Source organism: Barbatula barbatula (assembly GCF_947034865.1).
Source record: "Barbatula barbatula genome assembly, chromosome: 14".
Taxonomy (NCBI): domain Eukaryota; kingdom Metazoa; phylum Chordata; class Actinopteri; order Cypriniformes; family Nemacheilidae; genus Barbatula; species Barbatula barbatula.
In genome coordinates, this window is record NC_136777.1 from 13,744,153 (window position 1) to 13,764,911 (window position 20,759).

The 20,759-nt window shown below is 38.8% G+C and overlaps 1 protein-coding gene across 1 annotated transcript in view; it reads right to left on the minus strand.

Moving 5' to 3' along the window:
- gfra4a (GDNF family receptor alpha 4a) overlaps positions 1 to 18,952 on the minus strand; it is a 76,163-nt gene extending 57,211 nt beyond the window's left edge. The window contains exon 1 of the mRNA XM_079473598.1: positions 18,462 to 18,952. Within this exon, the coding sequence (XP_079329724.1) occupies positions 18,462 to 18,519 (58 nt within the window). The 5' untranslated portion in view covers positions 18,520 to 18,952. The remainder of the gene's footprint in view (positions 1 to 18,461) is intronic.
- Between the last annotated feature and the right edge of the window lie 1,807 nt (positions 18,953 to 20,759).

The following is a 20,759-nucleotide window of genomic DNA, read 5'->3' on the forward strand; positions in this document are numbered from 1 at the left end:
CTTCAATAAAGCTTGAGCCTGCCGTCATCATCTATCACCTTCCTGACGGCGACATTTTCCTGGCATCGTCTCCAAGGCCAGCCTGCGAGGGTTATTATGGGATTGCACCCTCAACCTTGTGTCCTCTTTGACGCTCTGTCCTGGTTCAGACAGATGTCTGTGGTACCCCTTTTCGCCACTGATCCTCATAGACCACTTAGATCGGTCATCCTCAATCGGCAGACCGCTGTCCGGATCCGGACCTTTGCTTCGTTCCATCCGGAGTGCCAGACATAGCCTAATAAACCATTTAAAACTTTTAACTATTTTGGTTGTTTAAATTGAGTCGCAACGGAAAATCACAACGGAGAATCAAATCACATGCACTCTCAGGAACATTTATGTAATTTATCTTTTGCCGCTATATCCTCTAATATCTTAATTCCGGCCAAACGCGCTTCATTTTAACCCTTTCAGCTCCGCGCCGCTGCTTCTCAAAAGGTGACAATGGCATGGAAAGGCCAATTTAGTCAGTTACTCTGTTTTCTGTTTATGATTTTAATTGTTAAATTTGCTGTTTGCATGTTGTCAGTAGTTTTTTTTATTTACAAATAGTTATCAGACTTCTAGTAAGAGAGCATTCCCCTAAAACAACAGAGCCTATACATATCTCATATATCAAAATATAAAATAAATGGCCTGATAAAAGATCCTATATCATACAGTATAGCCAACTGGGGAAAATTTATTTATTTTATTTTCAAAAAACATATTATCCTGACCTCCGTTTGGAAGAAAATATAAAGACCGGACCTCTTGGAACTTTTATTGAATACCCCTGACTTAGATAATAGGCCCAATAGCCACTGAGCGCTTTTTCTGACTCAGCATTTTTGACTGACCATCGAGTTATCTGACAGGATTATCTGTGTTTGACCCTGAGCGAGACAAAGTGAACAGAGCCAACATGTCACTGGTATGCGTGTTTCTAAAGAATGGATTTTTTTTAAGTGAGTCTTTCTCCAGCCTTGACTGGATTTTGGAAAACAGCTAAGATCCGGTTTAAAGGAACAGGCTAGGAATGCGGTTTAAGGCCAGATGCACTCTGTCTACAGATGGTAACTGTGTTTATACGTTTTAAGTGCTCTTACAGTGAGCTTAAACTGACAATGGAAGACACTTTTTAGAGATCTTAACTTAGAAAAGAGGCCAAACGTACTACTGATTCCTAGAATGCTGCAGTATTTTTCAAAGGATATTTCAGGTTACTGTAAATGCAACTTACATATCAAAGGAATAGTTTATCCAAAAATGAAAATGCTGTCATCATCTTATTTTGAGTGCAATTATTGTATATTAAATGTTTGTCAAATCTATAGTATCATTAGACTTGGAATATACTGTAAATAGCTCTTAGATGTTATATTGTTTGTCCTTTGAATGCTTAAAAGCTCCAGTCCTCATTTAGTTGCATGGAAAAGAAGAGAAAATACAAATTAGCACTCATTTCTTTTTCGTCTTACAGGTTTAAAACAACACAGGGTGTATACGTTTTCAACTTCAGTTTTCCAAATTGAATAGGCGAACTAATCTTTTAAGCTCTATCAACAGCATTGTCTTGATTACACAGAAAATAATTTAGATTGGAAATGATAAGATTCTAATACAAAAGCTCAGATTTTTGGTGAAGCATTCAGCAAACATCCTTAGGATCTTTTTATATTTGTGCAATACAATTTTTTTAATTCATTCTGCTGAGGTGATTACTTCTAGGTACAGTACATAACCTTCAGTTCATACACTATAAATCTGCTGCCCAGACAGAAACAATTATTTTATTTTATTTTTCATCCTATCACTAAACAAATAGTCACGGGGTTTCATTGAAATTGTATATAACTCTGAAATGATAAGGTACGAATCTGTCAATGATCATGTCACACTAGTCGTTAAACCAGTGTTTAAGAGTTGGTTACAAGAGTATATTTTTACAGTCCAGCACAAGGTTTTTCAAACTTTTCATGCCAAGGACCCCCAAATATGATGAACCTTTTGCAAGGGACCTCCTTTCTAAAAAACATATCCTTTTTAGTATTATGATTTAAATAAACACATTTAAACATTTAGCCAAAGAGTAAGTGTGATATTATAAAGACAACATATTGTTTGTAGAAAGGAAACTGTAATAATCATCAGTAGAATTGTACAACTTTTGCAGTCTATTTTTTCTCTTTTTTTGTGGGGACCCCTTAGAACATCCTGGAGCCCCCCTGACCCCAGTTTGAAAACCACTGGTCTTACAGATGCATCCTTTAAACATTGAGGTGCTATACACTTCCTCTGTAGGCTTCTGTTACTATAACATTTTACGCATTTGGCAGACACTTTTATCCAAAGCGACTTACATTGCAATATCCTATACATTTGTTTGTAAGTATGTGCAATCCCCTGGGATCAAACGCACGACCTTAGCATTGTTAACGCCATGCTCTTACCACTGAGCTACAGGAAAGCTACAATTTTACATTGTTTCCAGTTGCTCTATTAGGATTTAGTTCCTGTGGTGATCAATAGCATACCACAGATGATGTCGACAGCACTCTGGCTGGATTTGACCCATTTGTCCTTTAAGTGGAAGTTTCGGGGCAGGTCTGAAGCCAACGACTTTGCTCCAGCGTGTACAGTTCATTGGTAAACCGCAGCAGGTCTCTAAAGCTTTGCTTTTGTCCGCAGGTCCACCAAAGCGCTGGTTAAACATCTCGATTTCAAATCAGCGCAGCACCAGCAGAGTCCATTGACCCCTACACTCTAAGCTGAGGATCAGTGAGAACGTGAGTGGGAGGAAAGTAGACATTTCTCATTATGCCTCTTATGGTTCAATCCACTAAAGCTCAGCTCACAAAAGCCCACCTGCGGTTATCCAGCCAACAACAACACATTTTACACAAAAACACACAGCATGATCCTTTGGACAAATACGCTTTAGTTCATAGCTACAATTGAATAATCATTTGTAATGTGGGGGCTAGTAACGCTTCTGTATCACGAAGCGAGGTGAACAAACTCAGAGTTGTACAGTAGGTTTAGAGTTGACAAAACCAGACAAACCCAACCTGGTTTAGATCAGGTTCAGCTGTAGCACAACGCTTGGTAATAACGTTCTCTGTCATTCAGGTTTTATCCTGAGATTGCATATCAATGCAGAATCCACTGGTTTACAAAAAGATCAAAAGATAATATGTATGCTACATCAGTTTAAAAAGCTTTATATAATGAAGCTTGTTTTTATCTGTATATAGTTTTCTAATTTAAATGCTATGTTTAATATAAATTAATAAGGAAAATATTAACTATCAGATCATGTAGAAATGATATGAATGTTTTGATTCATATGGAATTTAAATCAATAAATATATACTTAGAAGAAAAAGATTTTTACTCATATCACTTTGAAGTAACGTCTTTATTTTGGAGCAAAATACGAGGGCAGTGGTTTATGTCACTTTCCTCACAGCTGATAGGTCCAGATTAATAAATGAAACCTGCTACAGGGCATGTTGTCTCAAAAAATCAATGCATGTTTCATTAAAAGTAGTTTTCTTCCTGTTCAATAATGTTCAATAACTGTAGCTACTGTAGTTACTATACTGAAAATTACAACGTATTGCAAAGTATTCAATAGAGTAAAAAGTGTAAAAACTATGACCCCAGACCAGTTTCCATTAAAAGAGAAAAAAGTTTAATACTCATGTACACACAATAACAGAAAACTAGCCAGAGATTGTGATTTTGAATGATGGGGCAGTAGAAAGGTGAGTGTTACAATGATCACGTAACATTAAATCCACATTACAGACAGAGAAAGAGGTAAATAAGGAAAGAGAAGATTGTGGCTGCACTGAAACGTTCGATCCCTTAAAATTCCCACAATGCACCACAAAAAACAGGGAGCGTCGATGCTTCCTAAGTTCCCTTACCGGAAATCACCTGACAAATTGTGAAGATGTTCAAACCAAAATCGTTGGAGTTCAATGAACTTCATGAAACACGATGTAACTTTAGAAAAGAAAAACGCCATTTTATGTTATGTATAAACAAACGTTGCTAGACAGGCACGCAACACAACAGTTCAGTTTAATAATCGAAGTCAGAGAGATGTCAGGTTTGCAGGTTGTTGATTAATACCAGCTGTGAAGTATGATGAATCGCTTCAGCAGTCATGTCACAGGAGAATAAGTGAACGATGTCCCAGTGAGAAGGGAGCCAGGGTCCTTACCAGTGCCCGGACCCGTGTACACAATATACTGATTTACGATCTCGGGAGCAAGGGAGCTGATCGAGACACAGCCCTCGACCTGAGGCCGGTAGTGTGTCTTGTTGATGCTTTGAATCTTTTCACATTGTTCTTGCATGCAACAACTTTAAGATTCTCCTATTTGGTTCGTGATCTATATCTTTAACCTGGTACCACATAATATTCAACATCAAACTTCATAATGATGAAGCAGAAAAAAGAGAGGGTTTAGTATTGAAGAGGGGCTTGGGAGATAAGTCATCCGTGCAGGGTTTAAACTGTTGAACATTAATGTTGTGCCAATATGATCCAGCATAGGTTTTGAAGTGCACCTTAAGGAGCCTTAAAAATACAGCAACCACTTGATGCCTCTGATCTGCTCTTCTATTATACTGCATAAAGACAACCACTTTCAAGGCCTGTTTTACAGACACAGCTTAGCTTAAGCCAGGCCTATGCCTTCGTTGAATTAAGCTATTTATGACGCTTTTATAAAAATGCCTTTTACTGGTGTGCGTTTCAGAGAGGTGGGGCAAAGAGGAGATATGAACATGCACGGTATGTGGAAAATACAGCGTTTTTGAACCTTAAATCGTGTACACACATTTCATTACAAAACAAACCATAATATTTGTTTGTTCATATGACTCGAGGACCACAATGGAAATAAGTTTTGCAACTTTCTTGTGTTATCCTCGACAGTTTGGATAAATGTACAATGTCACTGTGTTGGCATCTTGTTATGCATTTATTTTGTTTATTTTTTTACTGTCTAATAAATAAATCAAATCAAATCAAATCAAAACTCCTTTAAGACAGGTCGCACGTTCAATTCAGTGTTAGACTAGCCTTAAGCCTTGTCTGTGAAATCGGGCAAAAAGGTTTAAGGGTTTTTTAAAGTCGAGAGATCTTTTCAGAAAATGGTGAATATTTAGCATTTACAGCAGCGTGGATTGTTGGCAGTTTGTGTTGGCGACAGGACTGCGAATGGAACGTTGAGCGTGACTGACCCTAAAGTGTTTGCGTACCTGTAGGTGTCTGTGCATGTGTGCTTGCTCTGTTTTTTATCACATCCCCCCCTCCCTATCTTTTTCTCTCTCTCACCCTGTAAAACACAGTATGTCAGTAAAATGCTGTTGCTCTTTTGTGCACTCTAGATTGAACAACATAAACAGGTGTGCTCTGTCTGTTATCAGCCTAGTTAAACACACACAGCAGCTGATGTTGATCAGATTGCCGACGCTGACCGCCGACAGAATAACTGATTAAATCTCTCTTCACCTCCACACCAGATTCAGAATACAGAATCTGTGCTGTTGTGCTGCAGGTTGAAGTGTCGGCACCTCAAACTCCCAGCGTAATATATAAAATATGAGGATTTGTGCAGATGAACGTATGCAAAAAGGTCAACACAATTAAGTGGATTAGCCCCCAAAAAGCTGAAGCTGATTAAATAATTCGTCTCCTCCCGAACACCTGGCAACTGCAGCAGGTGTTGGAGCTCGAGGTGGAAAGCCAATAGATTATTAACCAATATTGCTTGTGACTGTATTAAAAAGCTATAAAGCCTTGCATGGTTCTCCAGATACAGAGACTGTTTCCCACAAATTATGAAGTTTCCAAAATCAAATGGCTGGGGAGATCAATAGTGGTGCTGGCTAAGGGAAGCGCTCATAGTTTCAGGGATTTGAGCAAACCCCGACCATAAACTTACAGTAAACTACAGCACATACCTCGTACCTGTAGATATTTGTTATAAAATGAGCAAAAATAAGATCTTTAATATTGAAGGAAGATTTTTCTTTATCGTGGGTCTAAGTTCTCAGGTGTTATGAGCAATACATTAAAGGAATAGTTCACCCAAAAATCTTCATTAACTTACTGTCATGTTATTGAAACAAGGGATGCACCGAAAGGAAAATTCTTGGCGGAAACAAAAAGAAACACTTGGCTGAAGGCTGAATACCGAACAGCGAACACCGAACATGGCTTTTTGATTTTCTCCTATATATTTAGTCAATTTTTGAACTATTGTATTAACTGAATGGTGAAAATTTACAATTTATATTTTGCCTTGCTTTTCGATATAATACAATATAACTTAAAATTAAATAGAGTAAAACAAGTAGGCTAAATTAAAACGAAAGAACAGCGTATATTAGGCCTATAACTTATTGCTGAAAGAATATACTGTACTCTGTGCCCCTACAACAAAACACTTAATCATGACTTGAGTTTTTTGACTAGTTGACCATGTTAAGCATGAGAAGACAACACGTTTAACATTGTAAAGAAGTCAGCATGCATGACACAGCATTGCACCACCCCTTTAATACTGCTACGACAATCTGATAGGGTATTTACGCTGTAAACTTTTTTGAGTTTATTTTAAGCTGGTAGGACTATCTGAAAGGGTATTTTGCATTTGAAAATAATCCTACCTGTTTATTTTGTGGTTTAAATTATATAAAATTTTGCCCTGCGGTAGGAAAATCTGACAGGGTAGGACAATTCGACAGAACACCGGCGCAGCAAGTTCCTTGCTGTGTCTTTCTCTGACACTTAAAAATGCTTGCTGCATTAATAAAGTGCGTGCCTCTCTCTCTCTCCCTCTCTCTCTGGGCTGGTTGCTGTTTTATCATATCACACGTCCTCTTTTTGCTATTTACGGCCAAATACTTTCAGGAGCCGAACATTAGTTCGAACCTGTATAACTTTCTTTAAAACAACAAAACAACATAGGCATCCATAAACTTCCATTGTATGGACACAAAACCACTGAGACATTTCTCAAAATGTGTCTTGTGTTCCACAGAAGAAAGAGTCATATACAGGATCTGAACGACATGATGACATCAATAAATGATCACAGATTTTTGGATTAAATTATCCCATTAGAGTATGAAACTATGTAATTCATGTACATTAAAGGAGCAATTCAATAATCTGGTACTGCCAATTTTATGTTAATCTTGAGTACCTGTAAAGTAGTATTGCATTCTTCATATCTCTGAAAAGTGTTTAGTTTTCTCACATTTACAGAAGAAAGATACAGTGCATCCGGATAGTATTCACAGCGCTTCACTTTTTTTTACAGCCTTATTCCAAAATTGATTCAATTCATTATTTTCCTCAAAATTTTACAAACAATACCCCATATTGACAACGTGAAAGAAGTTTGTTTGAAAACTTTGCATATTTATTCAAAATAAAAACGAAAAGAGCACAGCCATTGCCATGACATTTAAAATTGAGCTCAGGTGCATCCTGTTTCAAAATTCTCTGATCTGATGAAACAAAGATTGAACTCTTTGGCCTGAATTGAAAGCTTCATGTCTGGAGGAAACCAGGCACCGCTTATCACCTGGCCAATACCATCCCTACAGTGAGCATGGTGGTGGCAGCATCATGCTTTGGGGACGTTTTCCAGTGGCAGGAACTGGGAGACTAGTCAGGATCGAGGGAAAGATGAATGCAGAAATGTACTGAGACATCCTCGATGAAAACCTGCTCCAGAGCGCTCTGGACCTCAGACTGGGGAGAAGGTTCATCTTCCAACAGGACAATGACCCTAAGCACACAGCCAAGATAACAAAGGAGTGGCTACAGGACAACTCTGTGAATGTTCTTGAGTGGCCCAGCCAGAGCCCAGACTTGAACCCGATTGAACATCACTGGAGAGATCTGAAAATGGCTGTGCCATCCAACCTGATGGAGCTTGAGAGATCTTGCAAAGACGAATGGGAGAAACTGCACAAAAATAGGTGTGACAAGCTTGTAGCATAATACTCAAAAAGACTTGAGGCCGTAATTGGTGTCAAATGTGCTTCAACAAAGTATTGAGCAAAGGCTGTGAATACTTATGTACATGTGCTTTTAAAATGTTTTAATTATAATAAATTTGCAAAGATTTAAAACAAACTTCTTTCACGTTGTCATTATGGCGTATTGTTTGTAGAATTTGGAGAAAAATAATGAATTGAATCCATTTTGGAATAAGGCTGTAACATGACAAAATGTGGAAAAAGTGAAGCGCTGTGAATACTTTGCATCCGCAGAATGTCTTGTTAATACTTACAAACATTTATGGAATTTACTGTAACGCTCATATTGAGCATGTTTCGCTTGTGAAAGCTCACGTAAAAGATTACAACACAATTGAAATCCTGTGCCGTACCAGTATACAATGGTAAGACTTGTACAATGGTGAGAATCCCTAATTTCACATACATTATAATATCATAGAAAGTAACGCTTTGTACTTTCCATTTTAAAACTCAGAAACTGGCTCACTGCTACCGTGACACCGGTCCAAATTATCCTGTTGTTAACATTACATTAACCAGAACGAGGCTTTTTTCGTCTCACATCCAAAAACACACCTCTTAGGTGCCATTATTAGCTCTATTAGGTAGAACAACTAAAATACACTATTACGTGCAGTGCTCACCACGACTTCTCCAGGAAGGAAACACGCTGATGGTCGTGCCCTTCTGCTCGCTCTCTGGTTCATTCATGGGCATGCTCTTCCAGGAGAATGGCCAATAAAACCATAGGATCCTTGTTTCGAAACAGGGATCCAGACTTCCGAAACAGTATCGAGCATAGAAATACTACACCATGCGTCCAACTCGTTTTTTAACAAGGTGACCATGTTAAGCTTGAGGATCCAGCACTTTTAACAGTATAAAGAAGGCACAATGGATGTAATAGCATGTTAGGCCTCCTTTAAAAACGACTCAAAACACGTCAGAAATAGCATTGCCATGGCTACCACCCACAAAACAGACAGGAACCGCTCACATGTTAAAATCTAGTTTATGTTATGACCACTGGAAGCGATATGCTGGAATGACCACCTCTGCGGTTTGCCATCTGTTGAGTGCACAAGGTTCAATATCAAATGAAATGCTGCAGCCCACACAATGTGAAGGTATCGATGCTCCCACCTCCCGATGCTTCATCTATCTCTCCAGACCTCTCGGTCAGCAGGAACATCAATCTACATCATGCTGACTGATGAACATTGATATACCTCAAGGAGGACAGTGGGTAATCCTGTGAGCATGTCGGTGAGACGGGGATCAATAGATGCTGCTTAATAACTGTCCATCTTTCCAACCGCTTACATTGATGACCATTTGGTCAACACAGTGGACGCTACACAGCCTTTTTCCCATTTATCCGCAAATTTGAGGAGATCAAAAGATTTTTGTGTGTGTTTGCGAGTAGACCTTTAGCAAAAGGTCGTACAGTATAATTTAATTGAACTCCTTTGTACCCTTCAGTGATGGACTATTGTAACTTGGCACACCAAGGGGCTCATTTTAAATATAGATTAGCTCACCTTCTCAATATTGACACCATTTTTCTCAGAACCTGAACAAAAAAAGTCAAAACCAAAGCTAAGGGCAAGTGTGAGCAACTAACTCACTTTTCTGACAATACTGCACAGTGCAATCTATACAGTAGCCTCAAAGACAAGCTAGAAATGAGTTTTATTGAGTAAAATGGAAGAGCGAGCCGAGAATGAAATAGAGAGATCAGGGGAGTGAATTGCCTGGTAATTGCAAACAAACCAACAGTTGATTGTGTGAGTCTTTCTGTGTGTGTGTCTGAAAGGGAGAGAGAGAGGGTCCATGCTATCACAGTGACCTGACTGTCATGTACATGCTGGTTGGTGCAGTGAGGTCGGTGGTGTTGAGCATTGGGCTGATAAATGAAACAACTAAAGCATAAAGCATTCAAATCTTATTCAAAAGTAATATAGATATTAGTGGAATAAAGGATGGGGAAAAGCATACCATTTTGGACTGCAACTTTGGACTCCTAATTCATATGAAAAGAGGCAGTTAACATAGAAATGTTAAAGGTACAGTAGCAATCAGAAACCTATGATAAAAAAGGTTGCTCACTCTCTCTGCTGTATTCTGGGTTGCAATGTTTACTTTGTCAAATGTTGCCCCGTCCGTTGTCAACAGCCAAAGATAAAGGAAAAAGAGATGCATTTTTCAGCGAGCTCTTTGTGAATTGAATTCTAAGGCGAAGTGTGTGTTTAAATCTTAAAGAGTCTTTTGTGAGCTGGTTTTTAACAAGTGTATTGTGGAATCACACAGAATGAGTTATTGATAGCATGCTTGCTTGCCTGTCAAACTTACAAAGCTCACCATCATAATTGTGCTCTTTTTAATCTTCAAGCCAACGACAAAGTGTTTGTTCTCAACAGACACCTGCACTGGTAATGACCAGTTTATCAGTCTCCACCATATTTCATCCTCATTATGGGCCAATCATTATGGTGCATTTTGTCAGTCTGCTAATTATAGGCCAATCAACTCAGTGCGTTATGGTGAACCGCTCATTAGGAACCAATCAACACAGTGTGTTCTGCTGAGCTGCCCACAGATTCTGCCACTTGTTAGCCTGGTTTGACCTCCTCTTGTCCTTTTCACCAGCTCATGTTGAGAGGAAAGGCAGAACTATGTACAGCATGTCCAGCATGCCCTAACCTAATTATGAATTATGCCATGCTAAGCCCTATGACTAAACCTCTACAGTGGTGAACGTGAACACTACCTTACCGTATATTTTACAGTAAAGTGTTGATCAATAAACAGCTGTGGTGATGCATTGCAAAGCTTGTATTGACAGGCTTTAGATAACATGACTGGGTGAAGCCTTGCTCTGGCTATATATAATCATTTGATGCTTGCTTGTGCAGAGCAAAATGACCAAATATGACCAAAAATTCTGAAATGATTCATAAAAAATATACAGTATGTGTAAAATAAACATATTCACATTGAAATCAATATGATCAAAATCTGTTCATTTAAAATGATTCTACACCAAAATCTAAAGAAATTGAACTATATCGCAAAGTCTCCAACTTTTTAAAGTGATCGTTCATCCAAAAATTATAATTCTTTCATCACTTGGTCACTCTCGTGTCCTTCCAAACCTGTATCACTTTCTTCTGTGAAACACAACGATATTTTGAGGAACGTTGGTACCCAAACAACACTAGTGTGTTTTGTGCTGGCTTTTGCATAGTTAAAATGTATGATTTACTAGTTTAATGCTCCAAATACTCACTGGGTTGTAAAGCGCACCTGCCATCGTTCACCAGCATTCATCTTTTATCGGTTTGTCATGGTATTTGAGGAAAAATCATAAAGGTTGTTGCCATAGCTCAATGAACACAATATTCCAGATAGCAGCACACATATCACTGTTTCTCTTCCGTTTTGCCATATTTGAAACCTGTGCACAGAAGAGCCTCAGAGCTTCCACTGGTGTGACAGAAGCCATCATGAACGACGAGCAAAACAATTTTACATACAAGACGCTCTATTGGGACGTTGTGACGCAGTGGCGGTTGTCGTAAGTGTCATTTATTGTATGAATCACTATGACACCTTATGACAATTCTGTTGAAATTGGGCCACATTTGTGTGATCTGAAGGAAGCATTATAGACATCATATACTTTAAACAGTTGGTTCTCATACTCTGTGCATAAGAATCATAAACCAACAATGTGAGGTGGGCGAGGGTGGCGCTGATGCTGCAACTCATTGTAGTTGATCTGTACACACCCACTCAAACACACATACAGTACAGCACATAGCATTATACACACACAAGCCAAAGGCACAAAAGCTGAGGTTCACACAGTCTCACAGCTTTAATGTTTTGTTCTCCAGGAACAAAAGTCTCTTGGAATCAGAAGGGGCTAAAAGACTTAAGGAAACAAAACAAAAGATGTCTCGCAATTTCAGTTCACATGCGCTCTGTTTCTCTTCCGCGGCAAAAAGCACGAGCCGCCGCATTGTCGATCTGCACGCTTATGGTTGACACATACACAGACTCAGACGACTGACCTAACCCTGTTCATTTGTATTCACGTGACCGCGGCTCAGCCCCAATTTCCCCCCAGCTTCCGTGGCGCTAACAAGAAGCCTCTGCATGAGAGCGAGGTGGCGGTGTGCTTCAGCACCCTGTCGAGATAAATTCACACCAGACCATCTCGGTCCTTTCCCATTTTCCTTTCTGTGTGCCGCATGCAAGGCGTAAGAATGCCACATTCCTTTATTGAGGTGTTGGTAATAGTCCTAGCAGTTTCATCTTGCCTTTAAAAAAGACGGCAGAATGACAGGCTTTTAACATAATGAGCACTACTGTCACCTCCTCCTGCGCTTCAATCCTCTCTGCCCGCTCTAAATGTGTGTGTGTGCAGACGTGCATGTGTGAAGCTTTTCTTTATCTAAACCCCAAAAAGGTCTTCATGTCTTCTCTTTTCTCCTCCGCTCTCTATGGCTCTTATCTCATAGATGAAACTGGCAAAACTGATGCTGAGACTCTCGGCGGAACATGGTGTATGAATGCTCGACTCTCGCTGAGCTCACGGCAGACGGCAGATTTCCTATCTGACCATAAGCTACATACGGGCATTTATAAACGTTCTCAGCGGTCCAATACATCTTCAACTTGAATAATACAAAACAAAAGACCCATGATTGGGAAAACTAGAATAGAACTAACAAAAGATAAACAAGCTACAAAGCAAAACTTCCCATGAGGGGACAAAACTGAAAAACAGGACAATATAAACAAGGACTTTGGCAGGGTAGACATAGCAAACCAGCGTAGCAAACTAGTAAATAAAATCCAACGTCAACAAGACATCAGACAAAAGGGCATGATAAAGGGGAACCAACAAGGAATAATTAACAATAGACAGGTGTGGGGATGAGGAAACGAGTGGGCGGGGTCAAAGACGGGACCGGACGTATGACCGTCGTAAACAAACCATGATCATGCGTTTCCACACAAAACACGTGGGACTGTCTGTCATGACCCTGCCACAAGACTAGAAAATCATGACAAGGTGAGGCAGGATCATGACAGTGATGTGGAACACAACGTGTAGCACAATGTAAACAGTTGTCAAGCAACGCTGTACACATACAGTATGTATATCGGCTATATTTTAATAACTCCAAACGCAACTCTAGAAAGTCTAGAAATACATTAGTTTGACTGTTTTCTTTGTTTTATCAGTGCCATGGAATAAAATGACTCATAACCAGAGTTAGTGTTTGACTGTCATTGTCCCTCATTTTGAAATTCTGTCATAATCAATTATTACCCATCATATGATTTTTATATTTCAATAGCAATACGACATTGAATAGCTTTTGTTTTTGCTCAATATTTGTTTCAATCATTAACATACAGTAGAACTATATAGGCTTGATTATGTATTTATTTACAAATTAATTTTTTCATGAGACTTTGCGTCACTTTTCATGTTCAACACTATACAAAGTAAATGAACTAAGGTTTCTGCAGTGTTGGGGAGGCCACCGAAACATGACATTTGTGCCTCAACAGGCAAATATGAACAACGCTTTATTACAAAATGCAATTATAATTGAAATTTTAACAAAACAGCAAATGAAACGAAGACAACTTTCAAAGACAAAAAGACAAGAGAGATCAAAGACAAGAGAGTACATCGGACAGCCTACTAAAATAAAACTCCATTTATTTGATGACCAACATCTTACTTAAATTTTGTTCACACTCTAAAAAATGCTGGGTTATTTTCACCCCAGCACTGTGTCAAAAAGGGACAAACCCAACCGTGGGGTTAAATGAAATAGGTTAAAGGAATAGTTCACCCAAATAAAAATTCTGTCACAAATTACTAACTCTAGTTGTTCCAAACTTGCATACATTTCTTTGTTTGGTTAGACACAGAGAAAGATATTTGGACGAATGCTTGTCACCAAACCGTTCTTGGACCCCATTGACTACCATAGTAGGAAAAATTACAATAGTAGTCAAAAGGGCCCCAGGACAGTTTAATGTCCTACATTCTTAAAAATATCTTCTATAAACGTATAAAGCAATTTCCCTACTATGGTATTTTGGTTATAGGCATTCTTTCAAATATATTTCTTTGTGTTCATACAGAACAAAGAAATGTATACAGATTTGTACAACCCGAAGGTGAGAAGGTTTTCCCTTAGAAAGTTTAATTGTTCTATTCAGACCCAACGCTGAGTTAAAAATCCCGGCAACGTTTTTAGAGTGCTCCCCTAGACATTGCAAGTTCTGCACAAGGGGTCCTTGATAGATTTACGTCAAACAGCAGCGAAGTAATGCACATCTATCTCTCCCGTTCTCATTCGAGTCAATCCGAGTCAATATGCACAGCTCTGGAACAGCTAATTAAAAGTCACCGCGAAAATCATCTCGAATGAGAGACTTAGAGATGTATGCAGAGGATAATTAGCAATGTGAAGGCAGTTAACCTAGGCAGGCCAATAGGGGTGGGGAGGTGGATTAGCATTAAAGCTAGTGAGAAACAGCAGTCCTGCCAGAATACATTTATATCCCAGTGTGCTGCAATGCACAGCACCACATAATGTAATCTGCCACAATTCAAGGTTACTAAAAGTGTGGCTAAGAAATGTATTCAATCCCCTTAACGCTTAAAGGGCTAAATGAGCATTAGTCTAGAAAAGGTGGAATTTATTAGCCTCGCACACTTGAATCCCACACTTTTGTCAACTGTTGGAAATTACATAATGATCACATGCATTAACACCTTGAGAAAGACTCATAACAACATCTCTAAACAAATGCAGAAGCGTAATGAGTAACATGAAATCCTACTCATTGTCTTTATTTCATTAGCATGTAATTGCATTTCCCACTGTAAATAGATCAAATGTTTATATAGTCATGTTTATGCAAATAAAAAATGATTAAGCTTGATAGCAAATTGAGTTTTGTAACTGGAAATGATTACACTGCAACCCAACAGTTGACAAGCCCATTAAAGTTTCCCCTCGGACTGACTCTGTGATGGCTGTCAAAGCCGAGTGCGACACAGAAGGACACAAAGCAATCAGGGCTCACATGATGAGCTTGTATCTTCCCTGCAGGAGAGGACGCAATCATACGCTGACCCAAAATATTTGCTGAGAGCATTGTTGCTGTATTTCTAAAAGTGGCAAAAATGAACACATGTTGACTTTCAAAAAGTGCTATGAATAATAACGCTGAAGTATGTGGAATGTGTGAGCGAAACAGATTGTGGGTGCACGTGTGTTTGCGCTGTTGGACAGTGGAGTATGTCTCATTGAGACATGAGAGATCAAAACATTGTTTAACACAACAGCATGATGCACAATGTGTGTGTTTGTGTGCGTGTGTGTGTGTGCGTGCGTGTTTTTTATGTACAGTAACTGTGAAAATCAGATTAATAGATGTCCAAAAGTGACAATCTCTTTGACTGTATTACAAAAGCATCTGGCTTTCCAGCTGTTGCCTGGATGTATTTTGCTCTTTGTTCTTGAACCTTGGAAAAAGTATAAATTTTTTCAATTCATGCATTCCTTAGGAAACAAACCTGTCTTTACATTGCCATTACACATCCCAACTGTCCTTACAATTAAAACAGAGCAGTATGTCATACAAAAGGTAAATGGAGATATACATGTACTGTACCAAACATTCTATACAAAATGTAAATCACTTTAAAGGGATAGTTCACCCGAAATGAAATTTATGTCATGATTTCCTTACCCTCTTGTCATTTCAAACCTGTATGATTTTCTTCTGCAAAAATCACAAGGAGATGTTTTGAAAAAATGTTGATAACCGAACAATGGCTGTACCCATTCCCTTCTATAGACACAAAATCAATGCAAGTCAATGGGTACCTCCTTTGTTTGGTTACCAACATTCTTAAAAATATCTTCTTTTGTGTTCCGCAGAAGAAAGAAAGTCACAAATGTTTAAAATGACAATAGGGTGAGAAAATGATGACAGAATTTAAATTTTTGTGTGAACTATCACTTTATCGGTCAACAAGTTGGTTAAACTCAGTATGCACAATTACAGTATGCAATTACAGAAACAGGGAATGTTTAAGTAAAAATGCCAAATGGTTTTGTGAGATTTATGTTTAGGTAAGATAAAGAGAAAGAGAAAGATCAAATGAAGGTGTTTTCTCATGGATCTGCTGCAGCACAATTCATTTATGGGAAGCCAATATCCGAGATAAATACCCTCAGAAACATTCATATCCATATTCATAAATTACCTGAATATTCTCAATGTTCCTTTTGTGTTTTTATTTTATTATGTTTAACTATATTGTATGTTATTTATTTGATATGTTTGTTTATCAGTATTGCTTTTTCCATCATTGTTTTTATTGCAATGATTTGGCAATATCGCAAACCGTTAAATGGGATTTGCAATGGTGTTCCATGCATTCTGACTTCTCTACAATGTCTTCTCATGCTTGACATGGTCATGAACGTATTACGTAGTATTTCTGTGCTCAATACACTCCCCAAGGTTCGTGTAGGTTTTGGAAAGTTTTTTTAGAACATGTAAAACTGTACATTACAATTTTTCTTAGTAATTGGACAATTCTCCCGGACAAGCCTGCCGAAAGAAAAACCCGGCCACACGTCAACCGATGAGCGATAGGAAGACCCGCTTACCGTCAAGATTGGCTGTGCTGTGGGCCTGCAGCTGCAGCTCCTTACTCTTGCATTAGTGAGAGAAGTTGAGGTGTGTTTGTTTGTTCACGGTATTTCACGGTATTTCCACGCTGGATTTGGAGATCGTTTGAAACTGATAGATGGAGCGGTCCCAGGCCAGCACTAAAATATGCCGGACATGAACCGCACACGATCAGTGGAACTCAGTCTGTCTTGTGTTTTGTTGGCAATGAGTGTGCATGTGCTTTAGTTCGACCCTCTCCCCTGCAAGCGTCGTATGTTTTCGGAAATAGTCGTACAGCTGTATCTGTCTTTTATAAATGTGATCAAACTAAGACTATACGGATATTTGAAGGGTACGATACTATTCTGTAAATACTCAAGATTAACATGAGATATGCAGAAACTGTCTGAGCTACGGCAACTATAATTCCAATAAAGTGCTTTCAAATTGGAGAGAGAGAGGGAGGGAGACTATGTTACTTAGATCACTGTGGACTGTGACGTTGCAGGGAAGCTTTTCCAAGAGCAATGGTCTCATTTTCAGGTATCTGCACTGCAAAATCTCCAGATGAAATGGATGTTTTGGATTTTACTCTGCAGTTGACTTTAATCCTGAACAGCTTTCTTGCTTTTGTTCAACTTCCCATTATGAACCTGTTGTAGTCTCTTGCCTTCATGATGGCAACACTTGTAAAAGACCGTACCTAGATTAACTCAAGTGTCTCTCTCTCTACACGCATACATGTATGTTTATGTTTGTGCGTAAATAAAAATGTCATGAGTAAAATATGTATACTACAGAGAGAAAATAAATGCGTCACATTTAACGCAATGAATGATGACTCCACCATGTAACCGTTATTTTAACCTCATATTAAAATCATCAGAGATTTATTTTGTTTGTTTCTTGCACATTAACATGCATATTTTATACCGCTCCACAATGCTCTGGTGTGTCTCAAATATATCTGAAGGGACTTCATACATGTACGTACAAAGCTCGGACTCAGTGGGATTCACAAATAAGCGATAGAAGCCCCCGACATGGGGTCTGGTTAGAAGGCATCCTTTGAAAAATCTTTTGACATGATAACTCAAGACTCCGCAGTCTCGTGTTGTTGCCTCTTCGCAGTTTCTTTAGACATATTTGCATAGATGCAGCAGGATGCATCCTCTGCGCTCTACCTGCAGACAGCACGAGACGCGACACTATGTTACAATGAAGCGCGCGGCATGACGACTGGCTGTCAGGCTGATGTTTTTAATGATGGCGGTAATGTGCCGTGAGCATCATAATAAAAAACGCACGTCAGGTAATTTTAACACACAAACATAACCACGTTAGCAGGTCGTCCGATCCGTCTCATTTGCTCTGCCAAAATGATAATGACACTTACAGGCTGCGGGCGCACCGTCAATCTACCGTAAAGCCAACAAGAAAGAATAGAATATCGATATCATATAAAACAACTCTTGAGCATAACAACTTTTGGCAAATTGTCAAGAAACAAGTTTAAGTTAAAACGCACACCGAAGATGATTCGCTCGTCTACAGGAAAAGAAGGGATTGTCGATATTCCTTTCACATCGGCAACAGCTGCGACTGAGCTCGTCCTCCGATCCTGCAAACCAGATTTAATCAAAAAGAAAACTCACCAAAAATTGCCAGCTGGAACAAGTAGAGCCCGATGATGTCCATTCTGCTCAGAGCCATCGGTCCTACAGCAACAATCCCGTGGCAGTTAAAGACTTCAGCGACTGCCCGTGTCCACTGGCACCAAAGTTGTCCAAAAACGTCGTAGTGCGTTCAGTGCTGGTTTCCCCCCAAAAAGCAAGGCGCAATCCAAATCATGTCACGGAAGCAAAGCACGTCGAGAATCATCTTTTATTCCCCGACAAATCTGGCGCAAGATTAGGGAAACAGTTGCGCAAAATCAGTGCCACGAAACGCTGCTGTTTTTTACCACTTCAGCATATATAAAGCTAATAAACACTATCCGCTAAGTGAAGAACGGTGTCGGTCTTCGGGATAAAGTGCGCTGCTTTTCGTGTGATCCTGCGTCTGTGTGGAACTCGGTGAGCGCCTGAAAACTGCACTGACACCAAATCACTGCACGAGTAAGCGGCACTGCGCTCTGCCCTCCAACTCCACTTCTTTCAGCTGAATGCAATTATGAATAAGCAGCAATGCATGCCAATTACATTTCATAACCCAGGGAACAGTTGATCATCCTGCAGGGAATCAAAATAGAGGATTTCTTTTTGATCCGAATGTGCGAATTCTATCAGGTTTTGTTTGTTACAGGATTATTTTTTTTTCAATTATGGGAATACAAACTAAAATGGAAAAACAACATGTCCTGCAAGCTGGATTAGTGTCCTCTGGTGTATTCTAGGAGGCCACCCACGTGGGGAATGAAAATCAGTCACATTATTAGAAGAAAATGTAATTTATTTGTACCCTAAAGCTTTCAACATAAAACCAGTTCTGTTCATCATTTGAAAATATATTGTCATTTCAGCAGTCTGCGATGACTTTTTATCAAATAGAAACGAGTGAAAAAATATAACACAAGTTTAATTTATTCATCTTTAATTTCATGCCACTGAGACACTGTTTCCTCCTAAACACAGAGAAATAATCAGGGCTTTCAGCTTGGCGTGAATAAAAAAATACGAACATTTAGGTTTGGCAAAAGCTGAAAAATGTGATAGAGAATCTACAGTGAGATGCAGCAAACATCTCCTTGTTCTCTGTGTTGTGAAATATTTGAAGTGTGGATGTAATGATTATGATATAATAGGTTAATCATACACAGTATTTTGAGTGATGGGGAGAAGAGTATGATCAAATAATAGTAAGAGATCCATAGATTGTAAGAGAGAGTGGAAAAAAACGAGAGAAAGAGAGTTTGTCCGGTGTAATGCTTGCCAGCAGGGGTTTGGCAAAGTGTCCTTTCTCACATGCTTGATAACTGTGGAAACAGCCATGGTTATGCTCCATCTGCTGAGAGAGAGAGAGAGAGAGAGAGAGAGAATTTTGTGGTCTCAAGGAGCAGGTCCCCTAGAAATCTTGTTGGTTGAATGAAGTTTTGAATTAAAATGATGCGGTATATTACTTAAAAATATGTTTTTTTTACAAAAACCTAATCTATATAGCATTTAGAGTTCAGAAAGATAAGCTTAATTGTTGCAAATGATGCCTTGCTGTGGATGTATTATTAACATGACAAATTTATCTCGAATTGGTTTGAACAATAATGTCCTGTAATATGTAATACATTTGTTAATTTATCAAAAGCTTACACCTCTGGATCATTTTTGAGTTACTGTATATACAAAGGCATGCAAAACTCTAATGCACATGACTTTAAACTCAATCTTTTTTTATTGGTCTGAACATGACTGCAACAGTGATCTTTTATGAACTTCAAGGGATAGTTCACCCAAAAATGAAAATTCTGTCATCATTTACTCACCTTCAGATTGTTCCAAACCTAAATGTCGTTGTTCTGCTAAACACAAAGGAAGATATTTAGAAGAATGTCAGATCTCACCCCATAGGGAAAATAAATACTATGGGAGTCAATGGGGACTAGATCTGCTCGGTTACTGACATACGTAAATGATGACAGAAATTTGGTTTTTGGTAGAACTTTCCCTTTCAGTCCCTCAATTCTACGGCTGGAATCCTTCAGAAGAAAATGCAAAGCAACATGTGTTCAAATTTGGTGAATCTTTTTACACATTTTGCTTTTATCATGATTTCTTCTGATGTTTAATATGAATGTTTTTGACATCATAAATCAACGGCTGAATTACTGAGTTTTGCTGATTCATTTCAATAAATGGTTTTTATTTCATTGGGAATGTCGAAGAGGAGCGATGAACTCAATTATCTTAAAAGATAAAGGGAAATTACATTCCATTGGAAATGAGCCCTATAATACATAA